Here is a 16,848-nt window from a genome sequence, read left to right as displayed (position 1 = left end):
TTGCAAGCTGTTTTCCAGCTGAGTAGCTCCCAGCATGTTGGAGCCTGGAGCTGTTCCTCTTCTGGTGCAAGACTTCACACTTCTCGTTGAACTCCATGAGATTCCTTTCAATGCATTTCTCCAGCCTGTTCAGGTCCCTTCACATGGCAGCATAATCCTCTGGTGTATCAGGCCACTCTCCCAGTTCTGTGTTCAAAGAACCCCAGCAGTAAGCTGAGGAGTCCATAAAGTTGTTTTCCATCTGTGACATAAACTTCATGGAAGTCAGTGCTGTTCAGTCAATAGGCTCTTACAATCAAAACAGGATTTAATGGAAAAAAAAGAATTGCCGACAATGACCTAGTATGTAATAGTAGCTACTCAAATACTTGTTAAAAAGTTAGGGAGGCTCCTAACATCCACCTCTGTGCCAGCAATAACAGAAAGAGTAGCACCTTCTGGCTTCACACACCCTATGGATATTCTGTTTTGAGCAGGAAGGTGAAGGCAGAGGATGCAAGGTCAGTTCTACACTTTCTGATTACCACTCATTAAATTCAAGGATCATGTTCACAGCATGAAGTTACTACAAAGGTGACTCATGTATCTAAAATTACTGAAATTCTACTAAGTGGTAGACATTTCTGTGACACAACTTGGGCATTATTTAGTAGCAGAAAAGGTGGCAGTCTAAGATATTTATATATTCAAATGCAAGATATCTAACATTTATAAAGGATATCAATTACTCTCAGGACTGATGTCTGGGGAACTCATCATTACAGTAAAGCATTTCACAAAGTGTAGAAAGTGTAGAAAAGCAAGACTCACGTCTAAAGAAGAAGAGGGAAAACATTACAATATCTAACGTTTTGAACACTACAGTGATAGTAAGTATTCCTATCATAGGCAATGGAGAACCTGATGATGAATACAAATCTACTTTAAGGTGTGTTCTTAGGCAATCTCAAGTACAGTGTTGTGCTATAAAAGCAAGTAGACAATACAATGAATCCGCATACGTGAGTTTACAACCAGTTAGAAATGGTCTATTTTTTTCCTTGGAGAGCAAAGTTATTCAAGAGGGAAAACAATTGTGCAAGACAAAAAGAAAGATTTCACAAGTGACACAACAAAATCTATTTATTTATCAATCTTCAGACATGCTCAGAAAAGTTAAGACTCTTTGGAAAGGGAGAGGAAGGAAGAGAGGGACCCTCTCAGAACAACCGATACCAAGGGGAGCACCAAGAACTGCAGTTCAGGGGAACCAGACCCATCCCTGCAAACCAAAAGGAAAGCCCATCTAATCCTGCTTTTAGCAAGACATGGATTAAATAAATCTAAACACATATATAAATAATTTGGGGAGTAGAGAGTAGTAAAGCATTTTCCTTAATGTTTTTTCGCCCTTTGTTAAATACTCTTACTGCCAACTCTTGATTATCCAGCATAACAGGGAGGAAAGGTGTGATAAGAAGGGTTGAAAAAAGTATGGGTAACATAAAGTATGTAAGTGAGGCTACTAAAATCACAGAGGGAGAATACGAGGAAGGAAGGTTAGTAAAATGGACCCTCATATTAATAAATCCTCATGCAAGTCAAGCTATGTACAATATTATGTGTGTGGCAGTTTAGCTCTTGTATTCCTGACAGGCTGAGCTGCCCTTTCCTACCACTTTCTGCAATGCATTATCACACCCTCTACTAAGCCGACACAACTGTTTGTGTGGCTGTGTGAACATTAGGGTGAGAAAACTGCCCAGCATGAAATCTGACTCCAAAGAAAATGTTTCTTGAATGGGTCCAAATTTCCTGATACTTTTTATAAGGATTATCGACATTATATAGGCTTCTTTGGTCACAAAGAAAGACCGACGCATGTCTAGGACAGCAGTAAGGAGGGCAATGTTCAGCAAGATAGAAACTCCCTGGAATTGCTGTCACATGCCCTCATTTGCTAAGTGACAGCAATTGTCTCCTACACTACACAAATGTCTGGAAAGAAAAAAAATATATATTAACGGGCACAGTGATGACTTTTCGTTAAGAGAATGTTCATGGAAACTGTAACACTTCTTGCAGCACTTGTGAAACCCTCTGTCCAAAGTACACTGAGAAAGCACGGTATCTGTTGAAATAGCAGTGTGATAAAAATATTAAAATGTCAGTGGAACTCAGGGTATGCACAAATGTGCTCCATTCTCTTTGCCAGTTGCTGAGGGACTTAGCAGCCAACGTTATGGTTATATTTAACTTCTGAAACGCTTTTGCAGGCGTAGTGTAATTCAACATTTTGTTTCGCCTAAATCCTTTTTATTTGATCCCTTCTTTTCAGAGAGATTTTTGTATACTTGACACTAGCAGTTGTTTTAACCATGAAAATTGGGATTTAGGTCAGCTGTTCATAAGCCATTTAAATGGTGACATAAATTCCTCAGTAGGAATACTTCTACCACCAGAAACTGAGATACAGCGTCAGACCTCAACAGTCTTTAGAACAACTTTTCTGTGATACGGTCATATCACATTCTCATATCAACCTCCCTCTTCAGACTTACTGCGCTTTGATAAGAGATTTTTGCTGAAGTATGTGGCTGATAATAGCTGGGCCACATAAAAGTAGATGCTAGACCATCCCCTAGGTGTTGATTTAGCCAGAAAACTAGCGTTAAACATATGCACAGCTTTGCCTCCACTAGTCTTAGAATGTATTTCTTTAAGGGCGCAGCTCACAGGTCCAAACAAGCACATCAATCAACAAACAGCCAGGAGCTGCTAACAGTCTTTGATGTCTTGGATCAGATAGGGATTCAACAATAGACAGTTGTACACGTAGTTATGAATACAGGCAGCTGCTGGTCAAGATACAGGCTCACTTTTCCCTACCAAGACAATTCAACTTTTCCCTACCAAGACAAACCAGCATACACCACTGGTGATGCATTGCCATTCTCCTTTGGTCACATTCAGCTACAGAAGGAATGATACTCTGTGTCAGTCCCAGGATGACTCACATTACAGAATCACAGAATCATTTAAATTGGAAAGGACCTTTATAGATAACCTGGTCTAATCCCCCTATAGCAAATAGGGACATCTAACACTAGATCAGGTTGCTCAAAGCCCCATCCAGCCTCACCTGGAAAGTCTACAAGGACAGGGCATCCACCACCACTCTGGGCAACCTGTACCAGTTCTTCATTACCTTTATAGTAGGAACTTCTTCCTTATATCCAACCTAAACCTCCCCTGTTTTAGATTGAAAGAACTGTTGTCCTGCCACAAGAGACACTTCTAAAGAGTTTGTTCCTTTCTTTCTTACAAGTCTCCTTTAGATACTGAAAGGCCGCTCTCAGATCTCCCCAAAACCTTCCCTTCTCCAGGCTGAACAGCTCCAACTTTCACAGTCTGTCTTCACAGAAGAGGATTTCCATCCCTCAGTTATTTCCCTCACCCTTCTGGCCAATCCTCTTCCGAAGCAGTCCAGGATACAGTTGGCTCTCCTGTTGTCTCATATCCACCAGGACCCCCTAGTCCTTCTCCACGTGGCCGCTCCCAGTGAGTTCTTTTCCCAGTCTGTACACAGGTGAGATTGCCCACACCCAAGTGCAACACTTACGCTTGGCCTTGTTGAATCTCTTTAAGTTCATCTGGGCCCACTTTTTAAGTCCAGGTCTAAACAGCTCCACATCTTTCATCACCTTCATCAGACCTGACCTACTAGTAATGTCAAGAGAAAGCTATGACTCCTGACTATAACACAAGGAGGACACTGAGGGCCATGGGTATTACAGTTGCCCATCATTAAGGGAACATTACTATCCATGACTGCAGTCTTTGTACACTGAAGCTGACATCAGCATTCCTTGATTTCAATTTCCCTCCACACTTGCCCTACAACAAAATGGCTACAAACTTTTGGACAAAACACAATGTATTTTTCATCATGCTTATTTCAGGAACAGTTAAACAAGTAAAGTTGTAGAATCTTGTATGAAGAAGCCACAAAAAAACATCAACTGAAAGCTTTGGCAACTGATAATATAGTCTTTAGGAGAGTTATAAGAGGATCTAGATTACATATGCTTTTATCTGTACCTTGTAAAAAAGTATACATATTAAAAGAGAAATTATGCCATCATTTATAATGCCTGTAACTGTATTAAAGTCACTGGACTGTGTTACGTAAAGTCAAAGCAAAATGACTACAGAAATTATCTGTGGATTAATATCCTTTTTGCATAAGGTAAGTGGATTCTTATTTCTACAAGTGCTATTGGGTTGAAACTAAATCAACCTTCTTGGTTGCCCATACCTTTATAAATCCTGAATACATACGTCTAGTGCATTACATTTGCTGAATAATAAAATGTTCAACTCATGCAGCCAGAGGTACAGTGGTCCTAGTGAATTCAATGTTGATGAAAGTTTACCACTGGAAAGCAAAAAGAATTGGTAGTGCTTCATTTTGACTGTATATAGGGCTATATAAGCTATTTAGTGATAAAAATTTGGCTGGACTCAAAGTTTCTGTGTTGGTTTTACATATATATATATATATTCTGCAACTTTGATTATTAGCTTATGTAAAAGGAGAAACTGTGGGGAAACTGCTAAGCACAGTGAATAAAGAAAAAAAAAGCTCCAGATTGTTATCAAAGTGATGATGGACGTGGTTTTGCTTTATCCCATTTCTGCTAATTATCAAAACACAAAAGTAAAGCTAGAGCTTTTCTCTCATATCCCAGTTTAACATCCTGCTATCAAGTGTTAATGACATCAAAATCAGTAACAAATGGAAAAGAGCAATAAGCTATGCAATCATGTATATCACAAAAGACATCACAGTGGACCAGGATCCATAAGTAATCTTGTTCGGTACTGTCATCATCCTGAATGACAATGAATTCCCTTCTGCTGCATGAAGTCAAACCTCTCAGGCTGCTCAAATACTAGTAAGCAAATAGAATTATTGATTGTGAGTGAACCATTCGGTAGGGAGAAAAATTCTGCAAAATTGGATATATATATATATATATATATATACTTTTTTTTTTTTTTTTTTTTTTTTTTTAATTGGCTTTAAGGCTGTTGGAACTGTTCTTTTGAGTATTTTTTAACAGCATCATCACCTACCTTCTAGTCAGTGGACCTAATGCGCCATCTGCTGTTTTAATAGTTCTTGAAAGATGCTCTGCTGCAGCATTTAAACAAACAGGCTGAAATCTTGTGTTTGCTGTTGTTGTGTTTTAATTCTGGAAGCCGCTGCTTACACAAAGATTAGAAAAGAAACTACAACTTTGCTATTGTTAATACTGCTCAGATACTGAAAGTAATTGGGGCTAATCCATAACTAAAAACACTGTTCTTCCACTATTAACTACAATACAATGATCGATGAGCTCCATCTGGCGGCTACCCTTGCAGTAAACGTTATTGAATTTTTTCCCAAGAAATACTGTTAATGGACTAAAAGGCACCTTTTCATCCCACTCAGCGAAATTAAGCAAAACTTCAGAACGCTTAGCTTTCTAAAACATTCTTATATGTGCATTAAATAGATTTTCATTTATATAAAACGTGCAGTTGATATGCATTGGATATGGATTGCAAATAGATACGAACATGCTTTCCAGCCTTGAATATACAGCTAGACATTGGAATCATTTGCAGAAATAAACACTCACAAGACTATATGCACAGTCTTACATGCTTGTCAGGAGCCAAACTTTTTGCTTCTAATTGTAATTATTCTCTCAATTTGTGCTCAGTGCACTTATATCACTGATATTCCTGTCTGGGCATTCTCAGCAGTAATAATTGGAAAATAAGGCAATTGCTGAGTGGGTGCCACTGAACTAAACTATGTTGATGGACACTATATAAAAAAAACTTTTAACCAACTCTCATAATCACCGAATTAAGAACAGCATTAAAACGTAAAGGCAATTCCACCAGAGCAGAGATGGAAACAGAGAGATAACCACGAAACATTGTTCAAAAAATATGCGTGATAGGCGACTGCCACCTGGTGGAACACAAGGAAGACCTCAATCATGCAAGAAGTGTTTTTAAGGTGGTCAAGAGAATTTAAAAGCCTGATTTAAAATCAAACAGGAACTGCCAAACATCGTGACAAAGCTGCTCGTGGCTTCAGGGACATCCTCAGTGGAGCTCCATCCCTCCTGAGCAATACATTATATCAACACTGACCAGGATATTTCTGTATTTTTAATTAATATTTTTGCAAACGTAACAATTTTGAACATTTACATTCAAAAATAAATTACAAAAAGTGTTAGGTATGTATCAGATGCAAAAGAAAACTAACAGCATAAATGGACCACATCTTTGTTGAGTTTCCTATTCTAGAAAAGCAGAGTTGGGTACACATCACCAATTCTGAAAAATAAGGGCAGATGGGCACACAGCTGCAACTGTTGAATTGCAAGGCTCTGCTAAAGAAGTAAGGAGTTGGGCTGCTGCATACTAAGTGAAGTTCCCTCTTTGATTTTGTTCATCAATGTGGGATGACAGCACTTTCTGTGGAATAAGAAACTGGAAACTCCAGTTCATCCGTTCACAATACTGTAGGAGACAAATGTATTGTTTGACCTAGACAAGTAATCAGCCTGTCCCACTGTCATTGGAACATGTCTCCAAGTTTATGCAACATTTGTCTAAATGAGATTGAAAATCCTCTGGTTTCAGTTCAGAAACACTTGCTCTCTCAGAAAGATGTTACCCTCATGATGATACATTCTGCTCTGCCTCCAGCCTGTGAGTTTTGCCTTGGCATAAAGCATGGCACTGCTTGGCACTGAATACCATGTCACTGATAGGTACAGCACTCTGGTTTCTGTTACCACATTTGCTCACCACTTCTTTGCCCTGATCCTCAGTAAGGCCTCTCCGAGGAGGAAGGCGCATTGCTGATGGGGCTGCGCACTACAATGTGGATTAGCTGTACGGCTGGGGCTGCCTCGGGGAAAAACTGCCTGCACCGACTTAGATGCCCCTATTTAAGTGATTTATAAGGAACCATTTCCCAGGACTACAGGTGCACGCCTGACTGTAGCCATTAAGGCTGCGCACAGACTCCTTCAAGAGGAAAAAGAAAGAAAAGCGGAGGGAGAAGGGGGCAGAAACGAAAAGGAAAAGCACAACCAAGTGGCAACGGAACCCCGAGCCCAGCCGGGGGATGAGGATCAGCGGGCGGGGGCCGGCTGCATCCCCCAGCCCGACAGCGCGGCTCGGGCTCGGACCGCTGCCCTTCCCGCCGCACCGCACCGCTCCCCGTCCCTCCCCGTCGAGGGCGGTGGGGGAGCCGGGGGCGGGGGCCGCCCGCCGCAGCCTTACGCACGCAGTGAGCTCACGGCCCGGGCCGAGGGGCGGCGCGGTGGGGGGCGGCGGGGCCGCGCCGGGGATGGGGGCGGCCCGGACAAACCCCATAAAGGGCGGCGGCGGCGACCGGGCTGCCGCACTCACCCCGCTCGGCGGAGGCGTTCGGATCGCGGCGGAGGGTCGGGGGCTCGCAGGCCGCCTTCGTTCCGTCCCCGCCGCCGCCCGCAAGAGTGGAAGTGCACGCGAGGCCGTCCCGGGGCTTTCGCAGGAGCGAGCGACCGAAGCTCGGAGAGCCGAAGGGAAAAGGAACGGCCACGAGCGGAGATCCGCAGAGCGGGACCCTCTGGCAGACCCCTCCCGAAAAGCCGGCCATGGAAAAGTCTCCGCCGCCTCCGCAGTGATCGCGGACCCGCGGCCGCCCCTCCGCCGGGAGAGAGCCCCGCGCCGCGAGCGCACCGCCGCGCACCGCTCGCTCAGCTTCGGCGACCGCCCGCAGCCGCCGCGCCGCCGCGCCGCCGCGCCGCGATGAGGGCCGGCGCCCGCCCGCCGCCGCCCGTGCTGGCCGCGCTGCTGGGGCTGCTGGGGCTGTGCAGCGCCCAGCGCCCCGCCGCCCGCCAGGCCCTGGTGCTGCCGCGCCGCTTGGGCGCTGCCGGCGGCCGGGAGCGCTTCCGCCTGGAGGCCTTCGGGGAGCGCCTGACGCTGGAGCTGGAGCCCGACAGCAGCTTCCTGGCCCCGGACTTCACCCTGCAGTACCTGGGCGGGCCGCCGCCGCCCTCCTCCTCCTCTCCGCCGCCGGGAGACGACCTCGCCCGCTGCTTCTACTCCGGCACCGTCAACCGGGACCCCGGCTCTGCCGCCGCCCTCAGCCTGTGCGCGGGGATGCGCGGCGCCTTCTCGTTGCGGGGCCGCGAGTACCTCATCCAACCCGCGCCCGGAGCCGCGGAGCACCGCTTCGGTCCCCACCTCCTCCGCCTCCGCGGGCCCCGCGCTCCCGCCGCATCCCGCTGCGCCGTGACCGAGCCGGGGGCGGGAGCCGAGGCGGCGGGACCGGAGCCGGAGCCCTCGGGGCATGCAGGTACCGAGCGCGGGTGGGAGCGGGGCTTTGGGTGCTGCCCTCGGGCGCGGAGTTCTCGCGCGTTGCTCACGTGCGCGCTCTCTCCCTCTCTTTTTCAATGCAGAAACGAGAAGCAAAAGGAAAAAAAGATTCGTCTCCAGTCCCCGCTACGTGGAGACCATGCTGGTGGCCGACCAGTCGATGGCCGAGTTCCACGGCAGCGGACTGAAGCACTACCTCCTGACGCTGCTCTCGGTGGCGGCCAAGCTGTACAAGCACCCCAGCATCCGCAACTCCATCAGCCTGGTGGTGGTGAAGATCATGGTCATCTACGAGGAGCGCAAAGGACCCGACATCTCCTCCAACGCTGCCCTGACTCTGCGCAACTTCTGCAGCTGGCAGAAGCAGCACAACCCGCCCAGTGACCGACACGCCGAGCACTACGACACTGCCATCCTCTTCACCAGGCAGGTGAGGGACGAGGAGGCCAATCTACTCTCTTGCCCGTAGCTCCCCACCCCCCAAAGACCTCCAAAAAGCATTCGGAGGCACTTCGAGCTCCACAAAACAGTCTGTAATTGAAATGAATTTTTGTTGTTTAGGGTTCAGTATCCTTTGTGTTGTCTTAGGTGAAGCTTACAGTGTAGGATTTGGATTCGGTGATTCTTATGGGTCTCTTCCAACTTGGGATATTCTGTGATATGCAGTGTGTTTCTGCTGTATATTTTTAGCAGAGTCAGTATGGAAATTATGCATCCTGCTTCTACGTGTAAGCCCTGTGTATGTTCCAAAGACAGATTTTTGCCATCGTACCCATTGAAGTGCTGAATATTTATGCACTTTCCATAAGTGAAGGCAAGCTGCCAGGGTGGGATGGTTCTTGCCAAGGTGAAGGCTCTGATCTGATTAATAATGAACTGCCTTTTTTTGCAGGACCTCTGTGGTGCCAAGACATGTGATACTCTTGGGATGGCCGATGTGGGAACCGTTTGTGATCTAAACCGCAGTTGCTCTATCATAGAAGATGACGGTTTGCAGGCTGCCTTCACAACAGCCCACGAGCTAGGTACTTGAAGCTCTAAAATGTGATTTCAGCTGATTAGTTGCAGGCAGCTCGATGCATTGAGGCTGGAAGCTCCCAGTTCCGCAGGCACTGGGCACCCTGTGCTGCCTTGGCAAGGCTGGAAGCAGCACAGCCTGGCAGTGCAGCAGGGTTCCACTGCTGAAAGCAGTTCCAGGCCAGACTGCTTTGTCTGCGAGAACTGTGTTGGAGTGAGATTGCAGGAAAATAGCCTGTGAGGAGAGAGAAGATGCTCTGTAATCTGCTTAAAACTTGGCACTGTTCAGATACCACTATTCTTTCAGTATTTAAAGACCTGACTATGAGTAGCTCTAGAGTTACAGTAGCAGTGGTAATGCAAAGGACAGGCTTGCTGAAATCACAAACTTTTTTATTTTTTTCTGTTCCTAAGGCCACGTGTTTAACATGCCTCATGACGATGCAAAGCAGTGTGCTGGCATAAATGGAATAAGCCGGGATTTCCATATGATGGCATCCATGCTTTCCAACCTGGATCGCAGCCAGCCCTGGTCTCCATGTAGTGCCTACATGATTACAACATTCTTGGATAATGGTCATGGTAAGATGATTAAACTTTCCATTCATGTGGCATTCATGCTCTTGCATTTTACTGCTTTGCTTCTTTTTCCTTTTAATTAATGGAGTGCTTTCTGCTAAGGACAGCGTTAGCTTTTTGCATGCTGCCAGTGACATTAGAAGGCCCTTAGTTGTACAAAAAATGGTGGCACAGATTGGCTGGAAAACTCATGCTGCAATGAAAATGCAATTTCAGAGAAGCCAATACATTTTTCCTTTCTAAAACTGAACTAACTGACAGCACCATCTGCTCTATTTTCCTTTTCTATCCCTTTTCAGGTGAGTGTTTGTTGGACAAGCCCCACAGACCAATCCAGCTTCCTTCTGACCTGCCCGGCACGCTGTATGATGCCAACAGACAGTGCCAGTTCACTTTTGGAGATGAATCCAAGCACTGCCCTGATGCAGCCAGTACGTGCACAACTCTGTGGTGTACCGGCACTTCGGGAGGACTGCTCGTCTGCCAAACCAAACACTTCCCTTGGGCGGATGGTACCAGTTGTGGGGAAGGGAAATGGTGCATGAATGGCAAGTGTGTGAATAAAACTGAGAAGAAGCATTATGATGTGAGTATTCTACAGACTTAGAAGTTTTTTTTTGGTTTTGTTTTGTTTTATTTTACAAGCAGCTGGTGTTAAAGTTTTTGTGGTTTTATCTAACTGTTCTGGTCTCCTTCTGCTTGTCCTTTCAGACCCCAGTGCATGGCAGCTGGGGGTCCTGGGGAGCATGGGGCGAGTGCTCACGGAGCTGCGGCGGCGGTGTGCAGTACTCTTTCAGGGAGTGTGACAACCCTGTTCCGAGGAATGGGGGGAAGTACTGTGAGGGGAAGAGGGTGCAGTACAGGTCATGCAACATTGAGGACTGCCCAGATAACAATGGTAATCTTTTCCCCATTTTTGAGGTGAAGGAAGGGGATCTTCTGGAGGAGGACCATGTACAGAAGTTGATCTAATGTCCACCTGTCTTTCCTGTGCCTGCAGGCAAAACCTTTAGAGAGGAACAATGTGAGAAGCACAATGAGTTTTCCAAATCTGCCTTTGGAAGCGGACCTGCAGTGGAGTGGACACCCAAGTATGCTGGTGTCTCTCCAAAGGACAGATGCAAACTGGTCTGCAGAGCAAAAGGAACGGGATACTTCTTTGTTTTACAGCCAAAGGTATTTGAAAGCTATCTCTTATCCTCTTAAAGAAGCAGATTTCTATTTTCTCCTACTCTTTGTGAAGTTAAGAATCAAGGAGTGTAGAAATCTGAGCTTATGTTCTTCTTGTATTGAAGCTAGGTCAGAAATATGAGATTGTGTTGTATTTAAGCAGTATTCTTCCTTTTCTGCTCCATACATGTACAGTCTGATTGGTGCCAGCATGCTTTAAATACTCTGGCACAGTGCTTGCAGTTACTTCACACGAACCACCTCTTCTACCCACTCCACCCTAATTTCCTTCCCTCTCCTTCCACCAATTTGATTGCACTGAGATATGTTTGGAGAATTCTTATGTTTCCTTGCCAAAATATCAGTGCTTTGTCATAGCAGTTACTAATACGCTGACAGCTTAAAATAAACAAAAGGAAAAATAACTTATCTTGCGTAGCTACTTGAACTCACTGTCATTAGATGTTGAGAGCCAGTAACTGCCAGGGTGATGACACAGATATTTATTGTAGAGGAGTACTCGTAGAAGGAAAGGATTGATTGGACACCATTAAATGCAATTTTAGTTCTGTACTTTCTTTTACACTCGCTTCTAGTGACATGAGAAGAAAAATGTCTTTTATGCATAATTGCTAACAGTTCTATAGAATTCTTTTGGAGTGGGGTGGGTGTTAATAAAAACTGCTTGTTCTCTTTTGTCACCACGGCATTATTTTTTTTCAAGTGAGTTGAAGAATCATTATGTAGCCCCAACTTTGGTTTCTAGTTTGAAAAGCCTTAAAAATCTGGGTGCTGCAGGCCTTCCCTCTGTTCATATTCTTCATTTTGTATGTACTTTGTTTGCAATTTCAAAGGAATGTGCGTTTTCTAATTGAATGCCTTCCTCTTGGTTTCCTGTGAAGGTTGTGGATGGCACCCCATGTAGCCCCGACTCCACCTCTGTGTGCGTCCAGGGACAGTGTGTGAAGGCTGGCTGTGACCGGATGATAGGCTCCAATAAGAAGTTTGACAAATGCGGCATCTGCGGTGGCAATGGATCCACTTGTAAAAAAGTGTCTGGAACACTTGTTAGAGCAAAGTGAGTGCATGACCGCGGCTGCTGTTTTGTTCTGGGGAATGCTTTGTGGGTGTAGGCTTTTTGGTTTCCAAGTCAATGAGATACTGTCTCAGTTTATCCTTGGAACTGAGATTTGTTCTGTCAAAGACAGTTGACTGATGATGACTCACAGTCAGATCTCAGTATTAAAGGAAACCCATTACATGGGACATGCCTTTGCCACAGCAATAATGTGCGATGTGACTTTGCAAATCTCTTAATCCATTAGTTCTGTTAGGTCAGCAACTTGTGCGCTTCATGCTTTGGCTCCAAATGAAATTCAGCCTTGTGTGAGGCAGCTCCTCCCCTGTCCCAGAGATGAGCAGAGAATTCAGTCTTTCTTTTTTCTCTTGGGCAGACCTGGCTACCACGACGTGGTCACCATTCCAGCTGGGGCGACCAATATCGAGGTAAAACAGCGGAACCACAGAGGTGCCAGGCATGATGGCAGCTTCCTGGCCATCAAGGCTGCAGATGGCACCTATGTCCTCAATGGTGATTACACCCTGTCAACGCTGGAGCAGGACATCACCTACAAGGGCAGCGTGCTGAGATACAGCGGCTCCTCTGCCGCTCTGGAGAGGATCCGCAGTTTCAGCCCTCTAAAGGAGCCTCTGACCATCCAAGTCCTCACAGTGGGGGACCTGCCACAGCCTAAGATCAAGTTCACCTATTTTGTGAAGAAGCCTGCTCAGCCTGCGTCAGAGAAGGTGCCCAGTAAAAAGAAAGAGTCCTTCAATGCCATCAAGGAGATCATCTCCTCTGAGTGGGTCATTGAGGAGTGGGGCGAGTGCTCCAAGTCGTGTGGCTCAGGCTGGCAGCGGCGGGCAGTGGAGTGTCGGGACCCCCATGGGCGGCCAGCCACTGACTGTGCCCGGGAGCTGAAGCCCAGTGATATCCGTCCCTGTGCTGATATCCCCTGCCCACAGTGGCAGCTGGGGGACTGGTCAGCTTGCTCTAAGACGTGCGGGAAAGGTTTCAAAAAGAGGTTGTTGAAATGTATTTCTTACGACGGCGGCGTGCTGCCACAAGAAAGCTGTGAGCCTTCCAAGAAACCGAAGCACCTGATAGACTTCTGCAATGTTACGGACTGTAGTTAAATAGTATAAGTTGGGAAAGCTAATTTTTATTTTATTTTATTTTTTCCTTCAGAACAATGCACTGAAAATAAGAGGGTTAGAGGTAGCGCATGCGTTTTGCATACAAAATCTATGGTGAGGATCCATTGAGGTGGGACAGTGCAAATAACCTTTGTTGGCATTGCATCCTAAAACTACCCTGCCAACTGCAGATTTGATAGGATAGCAGACCAATGTCACTCACTCTTCTTCGGCAGAGAAGGCCCTAGCGTAATATAACTTCCTTTTTTAAAGTCTGTTACAAATTGAAACATGAGCAGTGGCCAAAGCATGTTTAAGCAAACATTTTGGGGTTGGTTAATTCTCCCTTCTTTTGGATTTATATTGTGGTACTGATCAAGTCCCCACATGTAAGAAGAGAAGACAAAGGGGAGTGGAAAAGATAGCTTAAAATAATTGGTCAGGGCTTACCTACCTCACAAAGGGCAAAACACAGGATTAGAAAAGGAGCTTTAACTAAGTCATTCATGGCTGCTATTGTTTCAGAGAACAGTTTTATATAAAAACAAAGCCATATTCTCTACCTGTAAAGAGTAAGAAATAGCAAAAATTCTACTCAACAAATAACTAGAATGTCATTCTTTCATTATTTCCTTTAAAGCATCTTTATGTCATTCCAGTGTTCCTGTCCATTTCTCTTATCCACTCTAATGCCACTGCAGTGACATCTAATTCAGAGGCTAGAAAAAGTGGAAATCTTCATGGAGCAGGTAGCATCTACGAGTAGTTGCTCTTTGTGCCTTCTGCATACCTTCCACTGGCTTTTTTTGATTTGAGCTTGGCTCTACCATCCTGTCAACCAGACTAGTGGCAGTGGGCGTTTCAGTCAGTGCTCTCATGTTATTTTTCCCTTACCCCAGCTGATAGCAATTATTTGCATTTGGATGAAAAGACATCAAGAAATCCCGCTAGGAATGGGAACCTCTCCTAAATGGCCTCTGATGGGTTTGTAGTGCTCAAATCACTGATAAGGCGGGAAGACAAAGCTGAAGGATAGCAGGTCCATCCGCAGCATTACGCCAGCATTTGCATAATTAAAGTTTGTGCCAGTCCATAGACAATGAGAGAATATGGCTTTCCATATGTATATAGTAAAATATATTACTATAGATGTTACATACTTTATAAGTATTTTATATTTCTTTCCCTTCTGGGAAGGGTTATAATTTGTAATAAATGCATATAATGAGCATATTTATTTTTATACTTCTTGTCTAATGTGATCTTCTAAGTTATCGCTTTTTTAAAAGGACATATAACAAGGATAGAGTATTTATACAGTATAATATGTTACTAGAAGTAATAAATGAACCCTATAAATTTTGAAAGTGGAGTGTCTTTATTTCACTGGAGTAAAACGAGTCTGCCTTAGAAGCCAAGCTTGTTTTGCTTGACAATGTTACAAAGAAAGCTAAACTACATTTTTCTAAAATACTAGTAGCTTAGGCTACTAACAGACTATGTCAGTCAGGGGGTTTGGAAAACTACCTGTACATTAAAAGGGGTAATTTTGTGTTTTATTGCTTAACTACTATCTGGGTGCTCAGTACTGTTGTTTCATCTTCAAAAATATGGACTGCTGCTAGACTGACATCACTGATTTTAATAAGGGCTTACAGAGGGAGTATTGCTGACAGTGGTGTATATAACAAAAAAAAAAGTACAAAAGTAGCAGTTTTACCTGCTCCACTTAACCTTACTTACTGGGAAAGATGCTTTTGGAATTTAAAACTATTAACTAGCAGTCAGAGGTTTCCCTCACAAAATTCTGGAGGGCCTCATGATCACGCTCTTCTAATTATTTGTAAAAGTACTGTATGAATGAACTGTTCTAACTGTTAGTAACACGTTTCATAATGTTGAAATACATACTAAGCGTTAAGAAACTGATTTTTGCTCCCTCATTTCTGATCTCATGACTACTCCAGTTGAGGGAAAATCTTCTGTTGAGCTCAGTGGGATTCTTGCCATGGAATTTGAGACATCAGTCATCTATGAATACTTTTGGCTTTGTGTCATGTAAAAATCTATTAAAACTTCCTTTGCCAATGTTTGGACTCTGTCTTGCAGAAATTGTTCCCACTTTATTCCAGGGATAAAATCCTGGCCCTTCTAAAGCACATAGAAAAATTTTCATCATGTCACACTTAATCATTAACTATTACTTTGTCTTTGACATGCAAAAATACTGGGGAACATTTTACTTGTAGTGTTATTTAGGAGACGGCCACTTTCTTTTTTCATAAATGCTTAAGAGTATTTTTATTTGCATACAGAAAGGGGGGGTGGGCATTGGAAGTGATAGAATCATCATCCCTGGAGGTATTTAAGGGATGTGTGTATGTAATGCTTGGAGTGGACAAGTGGTGTACTTGGCGATCTTAAGGGTCTTTTCCAACCTAAATTATTCTTTGATTCTATTTATATGCATGTGTATATTTCAGCACATTTAATTTAAGAATATATAGATATATACATTTGCAAGAGAAATAACTAATTTTCAGTTGTTCTTAATCCTTGTAAACTCTGTATCCTAACACAAAGCTGTCTGTTGGCGTTGCCTGAAACGCTCTTCATTTAAGAGCCTAAGGAGCTAGTGTCCTGTAACTGCAAGATATTCCGTATCTACCAAATTGGCAAGGTCCCCTGACTTCTGGTTGAGGGTCATTGCCTAATTTTGCTCTCATCAAGCTAGACTCAAGGCAGGGCTAAGAAAACCCTGCAGACATAACAGCTTCCTCTAGACCTGCCCATAGCAATTAAAGCAAGCCCTGGGTGCTGACATACTCCTCTTGCAGTAGCACTTAGGGCTCTTTGGGAGGAAACAATGGTATTTCACAGGCACCACCTTTCACACAGAAGGGAATTTGGATCCAATTAAATGCAGCAATTTACCATTTTTTTTTTAACAAGAAACACTCTCAGTGCCTTTCCAAAGCGCCCGTATTACTCTAGTTACCTCTGGTTAATTACAGGGCTGAGTGATCTATGTGAGGAGTTAGAAGTTGTGAGGAAAATTAAACACACTTCTGTTTTACAGAAGAAATGGCAACAGCAACACCTTTCACACTCTTGCAAAAGGTTACATAATAAAATCAGTGATGAAGTAATAAAAGGCTATGATAGCCTAATTTCTATAGTGGTACTGATTTCTTTAGAGCATGAACACAGCAGCAGCTGGTTGGCTCGTAACCCATAGTTGTAGCGCAGGAGACCAAGACTTCATTTCCAACTCAATTTACTGACTACATATTTTTCTTTGACCAGTCCATGAATCTTTAGCAGTTGCATCTGTTAGACAGTAATATGGTTCTTGAAATTATATCCTGTTTTTAACAGAGGTGAGTTACAGAAGACAGGGGAGATTCAGACTGGATATTAGGAACAGTTTCTTCTCAGCAAGAGCAGTGAGGCAGTGGCACAGGC

The 16,848-nt window shown here is 44.4% G+C and overlaps 1 protein-coding gene across 1 annotated transcript; it reads left to right on the top strand.

The window, feature by feature from the left end:
- The first annotated feature begins 7,851 nt into the window (after nt 1-7,851).
- ADAMTS1 (ADAM metallopeptidase with thrombospondin type 1 motif 1) lies at nt 7,852-15,471 on the top strand. Its single transcript, XM_031612736.2, has 9 exons — nt 7,852-8,401; nt 8,505-8,851; nt 9,314-9,446; nt 9,853-10,020; nt 10,317-10,603; nt 10,729-10,915; nt 11,018-11,193; nt 12,090-12,265; nt 12,642-15,471. Exons 1-9 carry the CDS (start codon nt 7,852-7,854, stop codon nt 13,381-13,383), a joined length of 2,766 nt encoding a protein of 921 aa, XP_031468596.1. The 3' UTR covers nt 13,384-15,471.
- The last annotated feature ends 1,377 nt before the right edge of the window (nt 15,472-16,848 follow it).

Source organism: Phasianus colchicus, chromosome 1 (genome assembly GCF_987193195.1).
Source record: "Phasianus colchicus chromosome 1, bPhaCol1.hap1.1, whole genome shotgun sequence".
Lineage (NCBI taxonomy): Eukaryota > Metazoa > Chordata > Aves > Galliformes > Phasianidae > Phasianus > Phasianus colchicus.
The sequence above is the reverse complement of the archived record's forward strand: the minus strand, read 5'-3'. Positions and strand labels throughout refer to the sequence as shown.